The following is a 19,918-nucleotide window of genomic DNA, read 5'->3' on the forward strand; positions in this document are numbered from 1 at the left end:
TTATCACATGAAGGATGGTTGGTGAATGATACAATTTTGAACATCATAGAAAGTTAACAATATATCAAAATGTCGTGAATTAAAAGAAGAAGAAGGGGCTTTATTGAGGCTATGTACTGGCTGGACTTTTAAGGACATACGCAACGTAGTTTGAACTTTATTGTCTTTTACCTTGGAGTTGAAGAGTTCCAATACTTAAAGGAACTGTGTGCTACATTTGTATGTCTATATATGCTGTTGTACACTTCTTTTAAATCAAATTTGGATAAACAAAACATCTACAATATGTGCTTAGAAATTTTTGTATATTTTTCTTTGAATTATACAAGAATTTTCATCAATTGATATCTTTTCAAAGCCCCTGGTAATGCATGCTTATTTTTTGTCTACGAACATCTCATGGTACTTTAATCTTAAATTAAGAATATCTTGAAAAATTATCAGTAGGTAAGGTACGTTGCGTATGTCCTTAAACTTGTACTGAATATCCCACTGACCATGCAAATAAAATTTTCTTGGCTTTTCAAGGGAAACATTAATTTTTATTTTAGAGATACAGAGAGACTACCCACCCGTCCACTACCCCTCCTCCTTCTTATCATGTTCTCAATGATCATGATGATGTCCCATTTATATAAAATGTTAATATTTTTGGTATTGGGCATTTTAATTACCATTATTACCCATGGCAGTATTTACAACAACAACAAAAAAATCTGAAAAAAATAGGCCTGATAATTTATTTCATTTCTTTGTTTTCTCATGAACTATGCATTGTTTAAATTAAAAAAAAGATAAACCAATAAATAAAAAGAAGCAGTAATATTCTATCTATGGATTCACTTCTTAAAAATTCTGTGCAGACGGATGCATTATATTCCTAGAATTACCCAATACCAACCAAAGAAAAAAAAAAAAAAACGGCGACAAGATTATGAGGATATTGGAATTTCCACATGATGTTTGTAAACAAAATTATGACGAAGACCTGCTCTATTTTTGTAAGTAGATCTAGAATTATTGAATTTGTTATTTATTTCATTTAAAGCATGTTAATACATGGCTCATAGATTCTTTTTAGACGGAGGCCTCTAGCCTCCGGCCTATAGGGATTGAAATCCTAACAAGTTCATTTGAGGTCAAAACCCCCGAAAAATTGGTAGTCCTATCGGATGGAAATTATACTAGGCGCAGATAACTCTACAGCCTCAATCGGAATTCCTCGGATGTGTCTCGCGCATTCATTTGCATTGGAGAGCACATTTCTCTCATCCGTACGTGTTGTTTATTTATAGATTGCGAATGATATAATGCATACTATAGACTTCTTATTTTTAAAAAAATCTTTCACCTTCACTTGACAAAAAATCGTAATAAATGGTCATAAGCGCTCCCCTATTTTAATTTTGTAAGTGTTGAAATGATAAGTATATCGGTACTATGGAATCGACAGGGCCTGCAGTGTCTGAGTTTCACGGTGCCCTAGGTTGTTACGTTTGTTATATTTAACCATTGTCTTCGGGGTTCATTGCTTTCAGTACACGGTGCCCCAGGTTGTTACTCGGTGAAAAATAGTTCATAGAAAAAAATCTTAAGTAAATGTTCGTATGTGGTATGCAAATTGAAGTATATAAAAAATAAAACATAAACTCTTAACATGTGATCCCCACCTAAATATTAGATAAGGATGTTATACTCGAATAATGTAATCCAGTGCGTAATGATATCTTGCACATAACGCTCGTGGCTTTGTTTACTAAGTTTTCACGCTTTCCTGAAAGCCTCCAGCTGCAGAAATACTAAACAAAGGTATGTTATGAATTTCATGTATTTTTATGTTGCATGCATAGCTTTAGGCATACGCTGTTTGTTTGAGATAGCATTTGTCTATTTTGTTTTTATAAACGATACAATGATGTAACAAAATTACAATTCATCCCGAGATAGCGTGGCCGCGTGGGTCTCCACATTGTTTTAAAATACAATAACACGACAAACATTTAAGTTTAATTATGCTTTTGTTTAATTTAGAAAAAGTTCCGTACAAGTGTGTCATTTTCACTAGTGGCTTTGTTAGAAAGTGTTACGTTTTCCTACACCTTCAGCAACCAGACAAAGGTAATTATGTTACGATTTTTTTATTTGTTTATATTAGCATGCAGTGAGTGGCAATCGTAACTATTCGGCCATTTTCGTGAACGTTTCTCTTTCGGAAAATAGCCGAGTTTTTACGAATGATAGCTACGATGGGGGCTCCATTTACAACGCTTCAACAATATTATAAGCTAATAAATTCATCCGGAAATGGAGTGGCAGGGTTTGTATTTTGTTTATAAAGTACATAGACACAAGAAATATGTGAATGTTAAATTTGGAGAAAGTTAATGGGGTTATTCAGTTAGGGAACACAGAAATAAAATTCACAGAAAACAATGAAGTCACCGCAATAAGCAATGTATTAAGACATTAAACTTGTAGTTGATGTTTCACAAGGAATAACAATGACATAAGTAATGAATGTTTAGAACTGTCTTGAAAATTGACTTGAAAGATTGACTAGAAATGTAAATAAGACTATGAAGACTCAGAAGATTTACTATAGAATTTTGTCTTTGGAAAAATTTACAAATGATTGAATAACTAATGACTTTATTTGAGTGAAGCATGAAAGGAACTTATTTAATAGAGAAAAGTCTACAGTTGTTTTAGAAAGTTTGCATAGAAGCAAATGAGAAACATGAAGTTGAACTGAAGTTGAACAATTCATTGTCTGAGAATCGGTTGTATAACACATTTTTAACTTAAAGCATATGTTTTGTCTTTGTTTTGTGTTAATATGTTATTTTTTGGGGGGGCTGAAGGCACACTTTTTTTTTACTTTTGACATTTTGTCACAGTAAAAAAAAGCAAGATTGCTCATTATTTTCATTTTCGTGATAAGTCTTAGCATTGACACATAATGGCTTCAACTTGTTCAATGAATAATAGTTTAAATGCAGTTGTTCCACAAACTGTGGTGCAGGCTGATTACAGTCAAGGTTCAATACTCTTTTCAGAGGATTCAAGAGGAAAACAATGCATTTGCAATTGTTTAATGTTTTTGGTTTTTGTGTCTTTTAGAAAACATGTGTCCTTGAACAAATCTGACCTACATGAAATATTGTGTACAGGAGATTGGATGTACAAATGTCTTAAAAAATCCAATGATTTTTTTCTCCTATCTGACTTGCCAAGCATACTTGAATATAAGGGGTTATTTTATTCAGTTGTGAATAAGAAAACAGAATTTGGTAATATGTCGGAAAATTTGCCAGAAGTTGGAACAAAGCTTGAAAGTTGTTTAAATCTTGTGTTTTCTAAACAATGTGCATGCATACTTGTGTTCAATGCATCTGCAATTGCCATCTATTTTGATCATATTCACAATAAATATTTCGTGTTTGACTCTCACAACAGGGGAATCAATGGTTTGTGTGATCCAGATGGCACATGTGTGCTTTCCTCATTCAGTTCTTTTCAGATCATGTGCAATTTTTTACGATTGCTTTGTAATTCTGTTACATGTAAGCAGTTGCAGTTTGTCCAGTATGAGGCAGGTACATTTTGTGTTCGGCAGTTATTGAGGTTACCACACAGTGTTAGAAAAGCAGATATCATGCATTTACCTGACTTGTCTTCTAATTCAACAAATGAAAATGTACATCAGCATGATGAACATGGTTTACTTAAATCGTTTTTGCAAACACCAAAGAAAAGGCAGCGTCTTGTAAAGTTGAACTCAAATGATGGAAATGAATTTGCTTCACCATGTAAACAGCAGTGTTTTCTATATCGTGATAACAAGAATGATGATATTGAAATAAATGATCAGATTTCCAGTAAAACATCTTGTCAAAATTCTTATCTACATGAAGACTTTATAGTTTGTGACAATCGGACAGGGACTAACTCTGAACCTGGCAGTAGTACTGAGGATTCGGTATTCATGAAAGATGGTTCCACTATGAATTTACACAAAGATGCAGAGAGAAATCTCATGAACTTATCAGATTCAGAAACTGCTAAATTCAAAAAAATTATTTCCATTGGTCCAGTTTATGTTTGTTCATGCTGTACTCAAACATGGTTCAGAGAAGGTGTTCAAAAAGCAGAGTCATTGTATGTGTCTGCTTTAGCACAGCAATGTTTATTGGGTTTAAGATGTGAACAGGGAGTTGAATGGTTGTGTCACACATGTTACAGATCCATTAAGATGGGGAAAATTCCAAGTTGTGCCATTTATAATGGTTTCGGTTTTCCGTCCAAACCACCAGACCTAGAAGTTACGGAAATGGAGGAGAGACTCATAAGTCCTAGAATTCCTTTTATGCAATTAATGGAGAAGCCAAGAGGAGGTCAGAAAAGTTTAAGGGGTAATGTTGTAAATGTTCCGTCAGATGTTAATTCTACTGTAAAATGTTTACCACGGACATTATCAGAATCTGAGACAGTTCAAGTTAAACTGAAAAGAAAAATTAGTTTTAAGAATCATGTGTTACATGAAGCTATCAGACCAAAAAAGTGTTTAAATGCATTGAAATGGCTTTTACAGAACAGTGAATTGTTCAGAAATGAAGGTATCACAATAAATGAGAACTGGGATATAATGTCCGAGCAATCTGAATGGTTTGACTTTAATGAAAAATATTCTACACTTGATAATAATCAGAATGACAGCATGGAAAATCTAATATCTTTGGATGGTGATGGATGGACAGAAGATGAAAATTTTGATGAAAGACTTACAGGAAATACAGATACATTGTTGCACCCTAGTGATGTAAGATCATTAAACAAAGTTTTCTCATTTGCTCCTGGAGAGAATCAAACTCCACTTGGACTGTATCAAGACCCAGATGCAGAATATTTAGCTTTTCCAACCTTGTATTGTGGTCAAAGACGTCCAAACAATAAAGACAGGCATACACCTGTCACATATAGTACAATCTGTAAATGGGAGTTACGTTCACTTGATCGTAGAGCGGCATGTTGCATGCCTAACCTTTTTTTCAAGCTGAAAAAAGTACAAATAAAGCAAATTCAGGATAAAGTAGCTCTAGCAATGAGGAAATGTAAGTCAGAGGAAGAGAAAATTACTGTTGGACAAGTTTTAAATGACTCATCTTTTGACAAGTTGGTAAGATTAAATGAAGGGTATAGAGTTTTGCGAACATTACGTGGTTCACCTGCATATTGGGAAAATGCAAAAAAAGACATCTTTGCAATGATTAGACAGCTTGGAGTTCCAACCTGGTTTTGCTCCTTCTCAGCTGCTGAAACAAAATGGACAGGTCTACTTCGTATTCTTAGTCAATTGTTGAATAACAGAAATTTGACAGATGAAGAAATTCATAATTTATCATGGATAGATAAATGTGAACTGATTAAAAGAGATCCTGTTACCTGTGCAAGATACTTTAGTCATCGGTTTCAAACATTCTTAACCCATATTCTGAAAGGCAAAACACAGCCTTTAGGAGAGATAAGGGACTATTTTTGTCGTGTAGAATTTCAGCAAAGAGGATCCCCACACATACATATGCTGATATGGATAAAGAATGCCCCAAAGTTTGAAGTCAATTCTCTTAAAGAAATACAATCATTTATTGACAAACACAGCACATGTGCTAAAAATGAAAACATTGCTGAACTCATAAACTACCAGACACACAGACATGCTCGAACATGCAAGAAAAAAGGTCAAAATATATGTCGCTTCAATTTCCCATTACCACCAATGTCTGAAACAACTATCCTTAAACCTCTTGAAGAAAAGGACTTTGAGGACAATCCAGAGGTACAAAAGAACTATACAAGAATTTGTGAATTTCTGAATAATGTGAATTTGGGAGAATTGATGACATTTGAGACTTTCCTTCAAAACTTGGAAATGTCTGAAGAGGTTTACATAATGGCGATTCGGTCATCCCTGAAATCTCCGAAAGTTTTCTTAAAACGTCAAGTGCCAGAAATAAGAGTGAATTCCTATAATGAGATGCTACTCAAGTCTTGGGAGGCAAACATTGATGTACAGTTCATATTAGACAGTTATGCCTGTGCTGCTTACATAGTCTCCTATTTATCAAAGTCGCAGAGAGGAATGTCAAATTTGCTGCACGAGGCATGTGAAGAAGCTAGAAAGGGAAATTTATCCCTTAAACAACAGGTGAGACAAATTGGAAACAAATTTCTTACACATGTTGAAATTAGTGCACAAGAGGCAGCATATTTACTTTTGCAGATACCTTTGCGGTTGAGCTCTAGAACAGTGGTTTTCATAAATACAAATGAACTAGAAAACAGAACATTTTTATTGAAGCCATTAGAAGTATTGCAAGAACTGCCAGACAATTCAACAAATATCCAGTCTGATAATTGGATAAAACGCTACCAAAGAAGGCCTAAGGCATTAGAACATTGTTGCCTAGCAGACTTTGTGTCAAAATTTGACATAATCTTACCACCTAAAGACAAAAGACAAATGTTGAATAATGAGTACCTGCCTGAAAATGAATTGGAAGAGGAAAATGATGATGATTTAATTCATGGACAAACTAATGACATACAAGTTGAAGATTTTGAGAAGGAATACCCCATGACAGATGGTTCAATCTTGAAGCATAGGAGAGTACAAAAAATAATCAGATTTGTAAGGTTTAACAAGAATCAAGATCCAGAAAACTATTTTAGAGAACAGCTTATGCTGTTTTTACCTTGGCGAAATGAACTGTCTGATTTAAAGGGAACACATGTGAATTATGAGACGAGTTTCATTCAATACCAGGAAAAAGTTCTGTTGAAGAAAAATGCTTATGCACTTGACAAAGGTGTAGCTGATATTGTGGAAGACAATATGCTTCATATATCTATTGACAAGGAAGAGGTGATTGCAGCTGAAGTTCAGCATAGTGAAGAATTAGACTTAAGCTCGGAAAAAAAAAATTGCATGGATCATGGTTGCTTTATTCCTGAGTCAATTGGAGTTTCTTATGATTTAGGATTAGATCTAGGAATATCCAGAAAGCAGGTGGCAATTAATGATCTTTTAGTAAATGCAATGGATGACAGAGACTATATCGAACTGGTAAGGTCACTAAATGTAAATCAAAAATTCTTCTTCTATCATGTTTTGCACAAAGTGAAAACGAAGCAACTTCCTCTATATTGTTTTTTATCAGGAGGTGCGGGAGTAGGGAAAAGTGTTCTCACAACTTGTCTCTATCAAAGTATTGTTCGTTTCTATTTCAAATGTCTGTCAGACAAACCAGATGAAATAAAAGTTGTTCTCTGTGCTCCCACTGGTAAGGCTGCTTTCAATATACATGGGCAAACAATTCACTCCTTGTTTTGCATCCCTGCCAACCAAAATTTGAGGTATACTCCTTTGGATGTTCAACAGTTAGACTCAATGAGGGTCAAGTTTCGTTGTCTCAGAATGGTATTTATTGATGAAATATCTATGGTAGGCAACAAAATGTTCAATTTTATCAATATGCGTCTTCAAGAAATTTTTGCCAATGATCAGCCCTTTGGTGGTATAAGTATTGTAGCAATTGGTGACTTGTTTCAGTTGAAACCAGTATTTGATGGTTGGATCTTTGAGAATTTATGTGAAGGCTATGGACCACTTGCAATGAACTTATGGGGAGATCTGTTTAAAATGTATGAGTTAACAGAAATTATGAGGCAGAAAGAAGATAAAGATTTTGCAGAGTTACTAAATAGGCTTCGTGAAGGTCTGCAGTCAGATGATGATGTTAGAATGTTATGTTCAAGGCAAGATTGTCTTGACAAAGGTCAGAATCCTGATAAATTGCCTCATTTGTTCACAACAAATGTAAAAGTTAATGACCATAACATGGCAGCATTTCGGAATGCTCCTTTTGTAAAAAAGTGTGTTATCCCAGCAATTGATTTTGTCTCTGGAGATATGGCTAATGATGTGAAACATAAGATTTTGAACCAAATGTCAAATGACCCATCCAAAACAATGGGTCTGTTTAAGGAACTCTATCTTGTAGAGGACTTGCCTGCAGAAATTTGTATCAACATTGATGTAAATGATGGCCTGACTAATGGTACGCCATGTATAGTGAAAAAATTTGATTTCAAAGTCGAAAATTCCACCAGATGTAGTATTGTGTGGGTGCAATTTGAACTTGAGAATATTGGAGCTTCTAACAGAATGAAATACTCCAAATATTATAATGATGCAATATCAAAATCATGGACTCCAATTCTTGAAGTATCCAAAAAATTTACTGTTGGAAGAAACAAGACCTGTCATGTGTGCAGAAGACAATTTCCATTGCGATTAGCCTGTGCCAAAACAATACATAAAGCTCAAGGCTCTACTATGAAAAAAGCTGTCTTGGATTTGGGAAAAAGAAAACAGGAACATTTGCATTATGTTGGTTTGAGTAGGGTTCGAAGTTTACAAGACTTGCATATTTTAGAATTGAATGATAAGAAAATAGCTGTCTCCCCTAAAGTTATTGATGAAATGAGAAGGCTCCGTGAGCATGCATCTCTGTCACTCTGTTTACCAAATCTACAGAACATTACAAGTGATGTGAAAATAGTATTCCACAATTCAAGATCTCTTCATAAGCATATTGAAGACTTGAAAAGTGATATAAATTTGACTTCAGCAGATATAATTGCAATATCAGAGAGTAGATTGAACAGATTAGATATTGATGGTATTTATGAAATTCCTGGTTTTTATATGTTTAGGTTTGATGGGACTGATAAATCTGACAATGATAGACCATTTCATGGAATGGTTGTATACTCAAAAATAGATTTCATTGAAATAGAATATTGTATTATTCTTGGAATTGCAACAGTATTTGCATCTTTCCTGTTTCAAGACATGATAATGAATGTTGCATTTCTATACTGCCCACCCAAGTTTTCTAGTATAGCAAATTTCACCAAATACTTACAAACTATAATGCAAGCAAAATTTTATAAAGCTGGTCCGGTCCTGATACTTGGTGATACAAACATTGATTTCAATTCCCAGAAGTCATTGACATCAAATTTGCGAAAACTTGGACTGCGACAACTCATGCACAGTAGTACTACAGACTATGACACTTGCTTGGACCATGTTTACTCCACGTTAATGTCAAATTCTGATATATCATGTGCAACCCTAGATTCTTACTACTCGGATCATAAACCCATAGTTGTTTATTTACCAAAGTAAAGATTTAAGGCCATTTAATCTTTTTTTCCCTATTTGACAGTTTACTGTCTTTGTCCTCAACATGTGTGTGCACATATATCTTACTTTAGGATAATTCAGAGCAAAATGATTTCATGAGGCCAACTTTAAAAAATTGTTTGGTTGTCCTCTCCAACCGACTGGCTCAAAATGACCTGACTTAAAACTTTTTTCAACCTCCAGGAATTACACTATTTTTTTTTTTTATTCCTGAATTTTCCCATTTGTCAACATCTTGAAATTTTCTGAGAGAAAAAATTTTCCTTCCAACATACTAACCCAATTTTTTTTTACCCTGTGTCAGAAGAGAACAAGCAAACATTTTAAATATGGCCTGATTAAAATGCAATTTTACCTCTTTCTCTCTTAAACATATACGGTGTTATCTATTCTCTAACGTGGAAATAGAAAAATATATATGTCATTCATTCAAAAAGTTTGTGAAAGCATTTTACAAATCACTACAATTCTATATTTTGATTTTTAAAAATTAATTTTTGTACTGAAAAATCAATATTTGTAATAAATGCAAAAAAAGGAGGAAGGAAAAAAAGGAAGAAAATGGCTGAGTTACATGTTTTTGAAATATTGACAACATTATTTCAGGTCCTTACATGGATAACTTTATATAAACCTGAAACTCAACAGTATATTTGAAATTATCATTTTCAGATGAGTTTGAAGAAATTGGAGGATCTGCTGCAGACTGGTCAAAAACCACAGCCGTATCCGACAAGTCTTGTAAAAGTGAAGGTGGTGAAAGTTGGTCATATAGCCAACTTCACACAGTCAAATGGCCAAGAGGGATCCATGCTGAACTTCAGCGTAGCTGACAATAGTGGTGCTGTTTTGGCAACGCTAAGTGACGTAAATCAATTTGACACTGTAAAAGAAGGCAAAACACTCCAGATAAGGAATTTCCTCATGAAAGGAGGCAGACTAGTCTTGACAGAGCACACAAAGATCATGCAAGGTCCACTTTTCGACGTTGATGCTGTGCACATCGAAAAAGCCACAAACATTATTACACCTGCCTCGCCAAGGAAGACAGTAAAGGAAACAAAGGATTTGCCTCTGAGGCAAATGGTCACCATCCAGGGGGAAATTGTTAAGGTTAGTAATTATACTCCAAATTATATGATTATGAAAATTGAGTTTTCCAAGCATTTAGTTTATGGTTTTCAATTTATAATTGCATTTTTATGTGACAAATTTCAGTGTACTTCAAATTAAAGATGTAAGAATATTGTAAGAATGCATCTTTAAAAAAAACATTTTACAGATTTGTTTGCTTCCTAGACAATAGGTTCACTATAGGCCCCATGAAGAAAAAGTAATAAACAGCTAATAATCTGATATAAGTATTGTAAAAGAGTATTCAGTGAATTCTTTGTATTGTGCAGGATGAGGCTATTAAGATCGTGAAAGTTAGCCAAAGAGATACAAATGTCAGAACAATAACCGTAGAGGATGAAGGCCAGCTCATCGATGTGTCTTTGTGGCGCAACTTGGCTGAGGATCCTTTGGTTAAAATAGGAGAAAATTTGGAGATAACGCATTGTATCACATCAGAATGGCAGAAGAAGCCAACTTTGAGTACTACAAGAAACACAGTGTTAAGGGTAAAGTTCTTGTCCCGACTATAACTTTGTAATGGAGAATTATTGGAAGCCCATATGAAACAGAGATTGACATGAGTGTTTCTGATCTTAACCCTAGGTCATTCGAACAAATGCAAGGTCACCAGTAGAAAATAGTAAAATACTATAAATTCTTGTCCAGAGTATATCTTAGCAATGGAAAATAATTGGAATTTCATACTTGAAACATTGATTGTTTATGGCCTAAGGTGTATGAAAATTGAAGATAAATTTGTATTTTTAGCATAACACATAAAGTTTATAATTTCTTTTCAGAAAATCCTTCCCAGAGAAATTATCATATTCGGCACTGTTGAGGCCATTTCCTTGAAGGACAATGGAATTGAAATTTCTGTGCACACAAATGATCAATACAAAGATTTCTTTGTAAATAATGATATCATGATTGAGAAAATAAGCGAATTGCAATTAATGGAGAAGTCTGCAAAAGAGGAATTCCTCCTTCAGAAAATTCCCTTTCTGATTGAATTGAGAACACAGGGGTCAACTGTTTTAAACATGGAACTTCTTTGAAAAGCATATTAATCTCAGAAAATATTTGTTTCTGTCATTCATAAGATACCAGTGAGACAGACATATTTTCAATTTTACAATATTTGTGTTCAGGAATGCTCATTTTTGGAAGGAAGGGAAGGTATGATATTACAGAAAATTTCAAAATTTTGTATGTCCATTGTTCATTTATACTTATCACAGAAAAGTTTTCCAAATGAACTGAAAATTATCTTATACGAATAACATTTTATCTCAATAAGTACTTACAATTAATTTGTGCTACTGAATACTAGTTTGTAGTTTTGTTCTCAAAATATGTGTTATTAACTCGGGGATTTTGTAACTTTTGCATTGTTTCTGAAGTTCAACATTTATATGATTTTTTAAAACATGTATAATATTGTGTTTTTATACATCATTTTTGCTAGTCAAGTGTTTCTGATCTGCTTCACTCCTCACAAACTTTGGTCTTGATATGCCATTTTAAAGACAGAATTGTTTATGTCAAGTAATCTAAAATCTGACCTTAAAACACTGTTGCATTATGCAAAATAAAGTGTAATTAAAAAGAAGTGTTAAATGATTTCTATTTGAGAGTGTGTTGTGCTACTTTCTATTTAGATGACATCAGTATATAAGATGGCCATAGTGTTATATAATTATCATTTTTTTTAATAGATCCTCTTCATTAAATTTTGTGTATTTAGAAAGAAAAAAACATCTTGGAGATCCCGTAAACGAATAGTTTTGTAAAACACTCCATGATTGGTTAAATAATATTGTAAGAGTCCAATCACATTGATAGACCAAGGGATTATAAGGAGTGGAATGGATTGGAATAACTTTTTTTGTTAACAATGAAATCTTGCAATACTCAGTGATGTGCTAAATACTGAGTAGACTTTACAATACTCAGTGACTGCCAAATTTTACTTTCAATTTTCTTGTGCCAATCAGTATTGTGAAGGAAATGCAAAACATCTTTTCATTTGTATTACATTTTAATACATCTTTGTACAAATTATGTTTTTTCATGAAATTTTGCATATATTTTTAGTAAACTGCTAAAAATTATTTCAGTTTGCTACAACTGCATACATTTTTATTGTTTGTATATCCTTTTAGCTCACCTGAGCTTAAGACTTAAGTAAGCTTTTCTGATCCAAAGCTGTCCAGCATCTGTTTGTATAGTGTTATTTGTAAACATGCCACATTTTTGACTTCTTGAGAATCACTAGACCTATTTCAACTAAACTTGCGATAAAGCATCCTTGGATGAAAAAGATTTATGTTTGTTCAAACCTATTTTAAGACGAGATAATTAAAAAATAGTAAAAATTTATTGGCATCTTTTCAAAATCATGATCCTTGGGGAAGGGAGGTGTTAGAATGGGCAGTCAAAATTTTACCTCGGAAGAATCTCTTAAAAACTAGCAAAGCCATGATAAGTCATATTTATATTGAAGTATCATGAAGTTGTGTAAATTCTAGTTGTTTTTTTTTCATATCATGTCCCCAGGGAAAAATGGGGACCACAATGGGCAATCAGAGTATTCATTATCTTTTAAGTCCATTTCTATGAAAATTTTACTTTCAAAAATGGTCATGCCCTCAGCATTTTATGACATTTGATACATGGCAACTTGGTTTTACAAGGAAATGCAAGACAAACTTCAGATATAAGTCAAACCTGCTTTAAAAGTTTCATATTGATGCATGTTTTTTGTACATATTCTTTTTTTTTTTTTAATTTTGCATGTTTGATTTAGATAGTAACATTTACTACATTTTCTTATATATACTTATATAATTTCTTTCATGTGTTCATAATCTCAAGATCTAGATACTTAGATTTCTTAGAATAGTTGACATTCAAACTTATCATGCTCGTTACATTATATGAAGTTTCATAAATGTCATTTACATTTTATTACAAAATGCAAGATAATTTTTTTAATGTATTTTAATCTCAAGATCTAAATACCTAGATTTCCTAGAACAGTTGACATTCAAACTTAATCATGCTCGTTACATTATATGAAGTTTCATAAATGTCATTTACATTTTATTACTAAATGTAAGATATTTTTTTTAAATGTATTTCGTTCTGATACATATAGTTTTCTATATACCACAATGTTTTTTTTTCCTTGTGATTATGCATGGTTTGTTTTACTTGTATACTTTCCCCCCTATTTGTTTCATGTATTCATTATATTTTTAGTATTTTTTAGATCACATATAAACTTAGTCATGCCCATTAGTCACATTATGTTTTACATACATAAGGTTTGCTTCACAACATTTTACTTTGTACTTCAATAAATTTGCATTCTTCTTTTTCCACACTTAATATTATAAAACATGTGTTGCTCTCAGTTTATTTGTAACATTAGTGTGTATTACATGTGTTTGATATTGCTACCTCAAGATAAATATCTTATGTATCCAGTATGTGTGAAATTATTTAAATTTTTAACAAATAATTGGCTTCTCTTTTTACAGTTTTTGTTTTGTTTTGTTTTTTTATTTTATTACCAGAAATACATTCCTGTTAAATCATATTTTTAAGTTTTTGCAAGCATTTCCACACTGTATTTTTTCATATCATTCTACAAAATCTATGTAATCCAATATATTTACAATGCATGAATTTAAGTAAGTTTCAAAGATTGTGAAAACTGTGGCAAGAGTACTTTTTACTAGTTTTGCAATATTCTTTTATTTTCCATGAAAATGAATTAAAAAGTTGCAGTTGAGTGATTTCTTTTTTCTTTTTCCCCCTAGCCCAGATGTACTTGTATCTATACTTCAGGAAATTGCCAACATACATGGGACGCATGTTATTATCTTTTTAAAAAAAAACATAAATCTAAATTTTGGGAACTACAGGCACTTGTTTCTGTAATAAAAATTTAAATTAACCAATGGTATTGTAATAATACAAGGTACGCAACTTCGAATTACATGAGTACCCCCCTCCCCAGAATCACAAACATTTAAATTTTCAGAGGAAATGCACTGACAAATAAAGAATAAAAATAAAGACAAGGATATCATATATGGTTGTATAGATAAATTATCTTAGAAGTCAATGGTAATAAACAGTTTGCAAGACAAGTGCATTTCCTCTGAAAGTTTAAATGTTTGGTGATTCTGGGGAGGGGTACTCCATGTAATTTGGAGATAAGATACTTTCTGTTTCTATGATGCTATAAATAAATTTTTTTTACAGGCACAAGTGCCTGTGAATAAAGTTCTATAAATAAGACTTAAAAACATGCAAAATTCTGCTCATTGCTATATTCAGGCCTCCGTCTTCCAGTACTCACAGTACTTTGATTTTTTTTAAGTCTAAAGATCTATAGATCATCCTGATTCCTCGTTAACTGATGAAACAATCTTATGAATTTCTGTCACTGTAAAGTGTTTGCAGAGCTAGCAGTCGATGGGGTTATTCAGTAGTACATTATACAAGTTAACAAAGTAAATAATCGTCAGAAAATTATACACATCGGAATATTATTCTTTCGTTCGAATTTCCTCAATGACAACGTTGTAGGCTAGTATTCGTTCGTTCGAATATTTTCAATGTGTACACTAGCTGATGATTGTACTTAAAAAATTATACTGTCATGTCTAAATTTGTCTGTAATTTGCAAGTTACAATTTATAAGTATCTTGATCACAGTCATCAGCATTACTGATTAGAAAATTAATTATCTTCTCTCAGACATGGTTAAAAGTATCCTACTACTGTAGTGTACTAGGGATTAACAAACATTGCATGTGTTGCAAGTACTATTTTTTTTTTGGTGTCAAGATAAATTTTGAGATATGGGGGGTCAATGCTTATAGTACATGTCATGATGGACATAATTAATAACCCCCAAAACTCCTACTTATATTGTTTGGAAGTATCCAAATATCAAATTACTAATTCTCTGTTAGAAAATTGGTTGATCCTCTGAAGTTTACATAGGACATGTACCCACATGATTATTGATATAATCAATGTTTTTTTTTTAATCTCTGAAAAACAGTCTTAAAACTTTGAGTGAAAAATCAATCTTTATACTGCTAAACTCATTTTTTATACCATGAATACATACTTAGGAATATCATTATTAAGTTATGTTCATGTTCTTTTTAGGGGAAAAAATATACATCATGTAGATGCTTATGTGTAAGTAAATTATAAAAGACAAAAATGCTAGGACTTTTTTATTTTACATATTTATTTGTAAAAATATTTTTTCTATTAATTGGAAATGAAATAAAAAAAAGTTCTAGCTTTATTACTACATTTGTAATAATATGATTTTTTATTAGAATTGATAGGATATTGGATGTTTAAGAAATAAAGACCGCATTCTCGTGAATGTTGCAGGATAACCTGCAATGTTAATGTAGACTTAGATTTAAATTACACAAGGACTCCCATGCCAATTTCAATAGTCCTCACCCACTGAAGTCAAACACAAAGGTAGTCGCACGAGATTTACATGCATATTTAGCCTCCTTAGCGTCAGACACAGAGACAGGTGCGCACGAGATTTTCATGCATATTAGGCCTTCTTAGCTCCTGACCTATCGACCTGCCTAATTTACATTCCGATAGAATTATCAAGAAATCAATTCCGCTAACTTTCAAAGAGTTACCACAGAGAAAAAAAAAAACAGACATGGAAATATTATGGCATGACATCATGAAAAATTCTCAAGGGCATAAAACTACTATATACAGATACCGGTAAATGAATGCAGAACATGCACAAAGTTTCATTTATGGTATATTGATAGATAAAAATAATTTATACTTTTATACTTCGACCTCAGTAGGGGTAAATTTTAGCGTCAGTTATTTTGGCTGGATCGAGAAATTTGAGTGATCGATATTCAATTCATTTTCTAATTTTAGTGAAAAATTTAATCCATGCTTTGTTATTATACATGTAATTGGTATTGTATGATTTATTCTATTTTTTTTCTTTAACAGAAAATGAAGGTATAGTAGCTGACATATAGTGTACATGTACCACTTGAAGATTTGTCCCCCTTGTAGATACAAGAAATGCAAAGGTAATTCTTTGTGAAAATAGAGAGAATGAATAATAAAATTTTTCAAACCATACAACAAAAACTACTTTGAATAATTAGTACGCAACCAACCATTTACAATTTAATTTTGCAGTTTTATTTCTTTAACATTGAAAAAAAATCAAATTTGATATTTTTTTTTAGCTCTACTGGTCAGAGACCAGAAGAGCTTATGGGATAGGAAGGTGTCCCTCATCCATCCGTCTAGCAGTCCGTCTGTCTGTCTGTCCATGGCGTCTAGTTGTCTGTCTGTCTAGCTGTCCATCTGTTTGTAATTTTTCAAAACACTACTCCTCCTACAGTTTTATTCTGATTTCAATATAACTTAGACTGCACTAAGGTACATTTCAATGAACGGTGCTGCCATGGTTACTAAAAATAGAAATTTCTGTAAAATTCCTTTAAAACGCTACTCCACCTACAATTTTGGTATGATTTCAATATAATGTGGCACACAAGTAGACTACACTTAGATACATAATTCTATTTATTGCTGTCTGTTGCAAAGTTTCAAATCCAAGTGTTACTTTTTCTTTGTTATACATATAGACCAGGAGAGCTACAGTCTCATCAGAGACTTCTGGTTTATCCTTTTCATCACACAGCGACTTTCCTTTTTTTCAGTGTACACAGATACATACACATAAAAGAAGACATCACCTCATGATCTGTGGATCCATTGAAAACTTTAAGGACAAAACTTTTGATAATTCATTCATGTATAGAGTGTTGACTCGAATATTGAATATCTAATGAATGGAACCAAGAGAATTAATTTAAGAAGTATTATATTGTATATTACTCTTCTTATTCATCTGTCAAATTTCTTAATTAAAAATTAAACTTAAAGGCTTAAATAAGGATTTTTTTTTCATTATTTTAATTAGAACAAGTTCTTTAATTTATTTTTCTCTTATATAAATGGGCATTTTAGGTCATACGCAACGTAGTTTGCACTTTATTGGGTTCTTCCCTGGAGTTGAAGAGTTCCACTAAATGAAGGACCTGTGTGCAATATTTTTATTGTCTATATATGGATTTGTAAATCTCTTCTAAAACAATTTTGATAAAAAAAAATCTGGAATTTATGTTTTGTAATTTTTGTACATTTTTCTTTGAATAATGCAAAATTTTTCAAACTTAAATATCTTTTCAAAATCCCTGGAAATGCATGCTGATTTTTTCTTTAAAAATATGTTATATGGTACATGTATTATAAGTTTAAATTTAGAATATCTTGAAAAATTATCAGTAGGTAAGGTATCTTGCGTATGTCCTTAAATGTAAAATGAAGGTATGTGTACCTTTATTCAATGAACTAGGGAACTCATGAAGTGTGCATATTTATATAATAGTGTTGTGTTTTGCATGCATTATTCTTAAAAAGTAGTCAGGGTTTGACACATGGTGCACAAGTCGGAGGCTTTAGGTATAATGTACAGATAGTTTTAGAGAATAGTAGTTGAGTGATGGGGTCAATTGCAAGAAACTATTTTAGAAGAATTATTTTGTTTATTTTTCATCTTAAGTGTTAGCTGCAGAACTGTAGCTCTCTGAAAAAATATATATTGACAGACGGGACAGACGGGAGAGCTACAGTGCCACCCATAGAAAAAACTGTATATTTATTGTGCACTTTTTGTGCGCTGTTTCTCGATTTATTTCTCAGTGTTTTTAAAACTGTCATCTCAAAATATTACTAAACGTGTGTTTCTAACATATTCTTTCACTGTTTCCACAATAAAACATTCCTTATAATTGTTTTTAACAGCCCTCCTGGCCCTGAAATTGAAATCATTGAAAATTTTGCCTATTTATACTGCCATTTAGGTCTTCACGAGAATTCGGTCCAACGCACTTAGTACAAGTGTAAACTACGAAAGTTATAGAGGAGTAAGGACTTTTTTGAAATGTAGCTTTTTTTTCAATTGAGGTAAGAATTTCGAAGAATTAATTCAGAACCTAGCGCACTTTTTTGTGCGCAATAAATATACAGTTTTTTCAATGGGTGGCACTGTAGCTCTCTGGTCTGTCAACATATATTTTTTCTGAGAGCTACAGTTCTGCAGCTACTTAAGTGTAAAATATTTGAAACTAAGTTTATATATATTATAGTACATTGATATTTATAACGGCGTCTGTGTTGTAATCGGTAGCGCGTCGGAATGACAATGGGTTATGTAGAGACAAACTGACAGGAAGCATAATAATTGACAATATGCATTTATGACAAGAAAATTGAAAATCTTCCTGAAAGAAGTTGAATAAATTTAAGCCACTTAAGTACCAATCTAGTTAAAATTAGATGTTAGATCCGCTCACATAGTCACTACAGTCAGTTTAGAGAGTATGCATGCAGATCTAACATCTTATTTAAATTACACATAGATTGCTGAGGTAAAAGTTTAATACATGTACCCAATATCATTCTGCTATATTTGCATCCGCATGGGTATTAACAGTGAGCATTAACTAACTGTGGCCTGGACCTCTTATTTTATGTGTTATGGGGTGTCCAAAACAAGGTGCATGCTGACGTTTAACAAAGAAGAAACTTGCAATGGCCTAAGGTGACTTGGCTATTATCAGTTGAATACATGTCAATGGTGCATGGTTATTATATGTACCAAAAAATAACAAGTAAAAGATCAGCAGAGTGCTTTTATTAAAGAAGTAACAGAACTAAGGAAAACTTGTTTTCTATTGGATGATATGAAACAATGAGTAGAGTACCACCGCAAATATTTCTGGATCCATGCCCTTTCATCATGTTTATTTTTGAACGGGTTCAATGAACTGTCAAAAATTCTTGATATGTTTAGTAGGTGTAGGTAGAAAGTTTTGAAATTAGTGAAAAGGTTGTTAAATATTTTTAATGCAAACTACCAGTAAATGTGCATAATGAAGATGGTTGAATTTTTTTCAACATTATTTTCTGTTCATTTGTCAGATCGGGTTCGTTATGTGTAAAATAATTTCTAGCTGTCATTGGAACAAAACAAGGCATGATCAGGATCATACAAAGAAAATTAAAAGTAAAAATTAGGTAAATTATTACAGTTTGTGCATCTAAATAAGTTTTAAAACTCTCTTAAGAATCTCAGAGTGACTGATACGACCCAATTTCATGTGATTTTTTAATTGGAAACCTATCAGTTTAGTGCAGCAAACAGGCAAAGATCTAACAACGTGCATGGATCTGATCATGTTGTAAAGCTTGACAAATGGCACTTATGCAATAAATTAACCTAAATGATTAGGAGGAAAATAAACATAAAAAGATTTGTTCTTCCTTAATTGCATTTTTTATTTTTCCCATTCAAAATTTACATACAAGGAATAAAAGAAGGTAATCTACATACAAGGGAAATTGCCTTTTTACTTAAAAAAA

The 19,918-nt window shown here is 32.5% G+C and overlaps 1 protein-coding gene and 1 long non-coding RNA gene across 2 annotated transcripts; both read left to right on the top strand.

The window, feature by feature from the left end:
* The first annotated feature begins 914 nt into the window (after positions 1 to 914).
* On the top strand, positions 915 to 17,388 carry LOC133204021 (uncharacterized). The gene is made up of 3 exons (XR_009723515.1): positions 915 to 1,001; positions 16,427 to 16,509; positions 17,152 to 17,388. It is a non-coding gene; the product is annotated as an uncharacterized LOC133204021 (long non-coding RNA).
* LOC133204098 (uncharacterized) lies at positions 1,748 to 11,755 on the top strand. The gene is made up of 5 exons (XM_061339858.1): positions 1,748 to 1,809; positions 2,032 to 2,118; positions 9,944 to 10,384; positions 10,675 to 10,893; positions 11,188 to 11,755. The coding sequence occupies exons 3-5, from the start codon at positions 9,944 to 9,946 to the stop codon at positions 11,443 to 11,445; spliced, it is 918 nt and encodes a 305-aa protein (XP_061195842.1). The 5' UTR covers positions 1,748 to 1,809; positions 2,032 to 2,118; the 3' UTR covers positions 11,446 to 11,755.
* Positions 17,389 to 19,918: the final 2,530 nt, after the last annotated feature.

The sequence above is a fragment of the Saccostrea echinata genome, unplaced genomic scaffold (genome assembly GCF_033153115.1).
Source record: "Saccostrea echinata isolate AGI-Se365-2 ecotype Australia unplaced genomic scaffold, CSIRO_AGI_Sech_v1 ptg000052l, whole genome shotgun sequence".
Taxonomy (NCBI): Eukaryota; Metazoa; Mollusca; class Bivalvia; order Ostreida; family Ostreidae; genus Saccostrea; species Saccostrea echinata.

Bases quoted from the DNA above. Each gene is read 5' to 3' on its own strand.
- LOC133204098 (XM_061339858.1), top strand. From the start codon at position 9,944: ATGAGTTTGAAGAAATTGGAGGATCTGCTGCAGACTGGTCAAAAACCA. The intron at 10,385-10,674 runs GTTAGTAATTAT...TGTATTGTGCAG, and splicing joins TCCAGGGGGAAATTGTTAAG to GATGAGGCTATTAAGATCGT. The intron at 10,894-11,187 runs GTAAAGTTCTTG...ATTTCTTTTCAG, and splicing joins CAAGAAACACAGTGTTAAGG to AAAATCCTTCCCAGAGAAAT.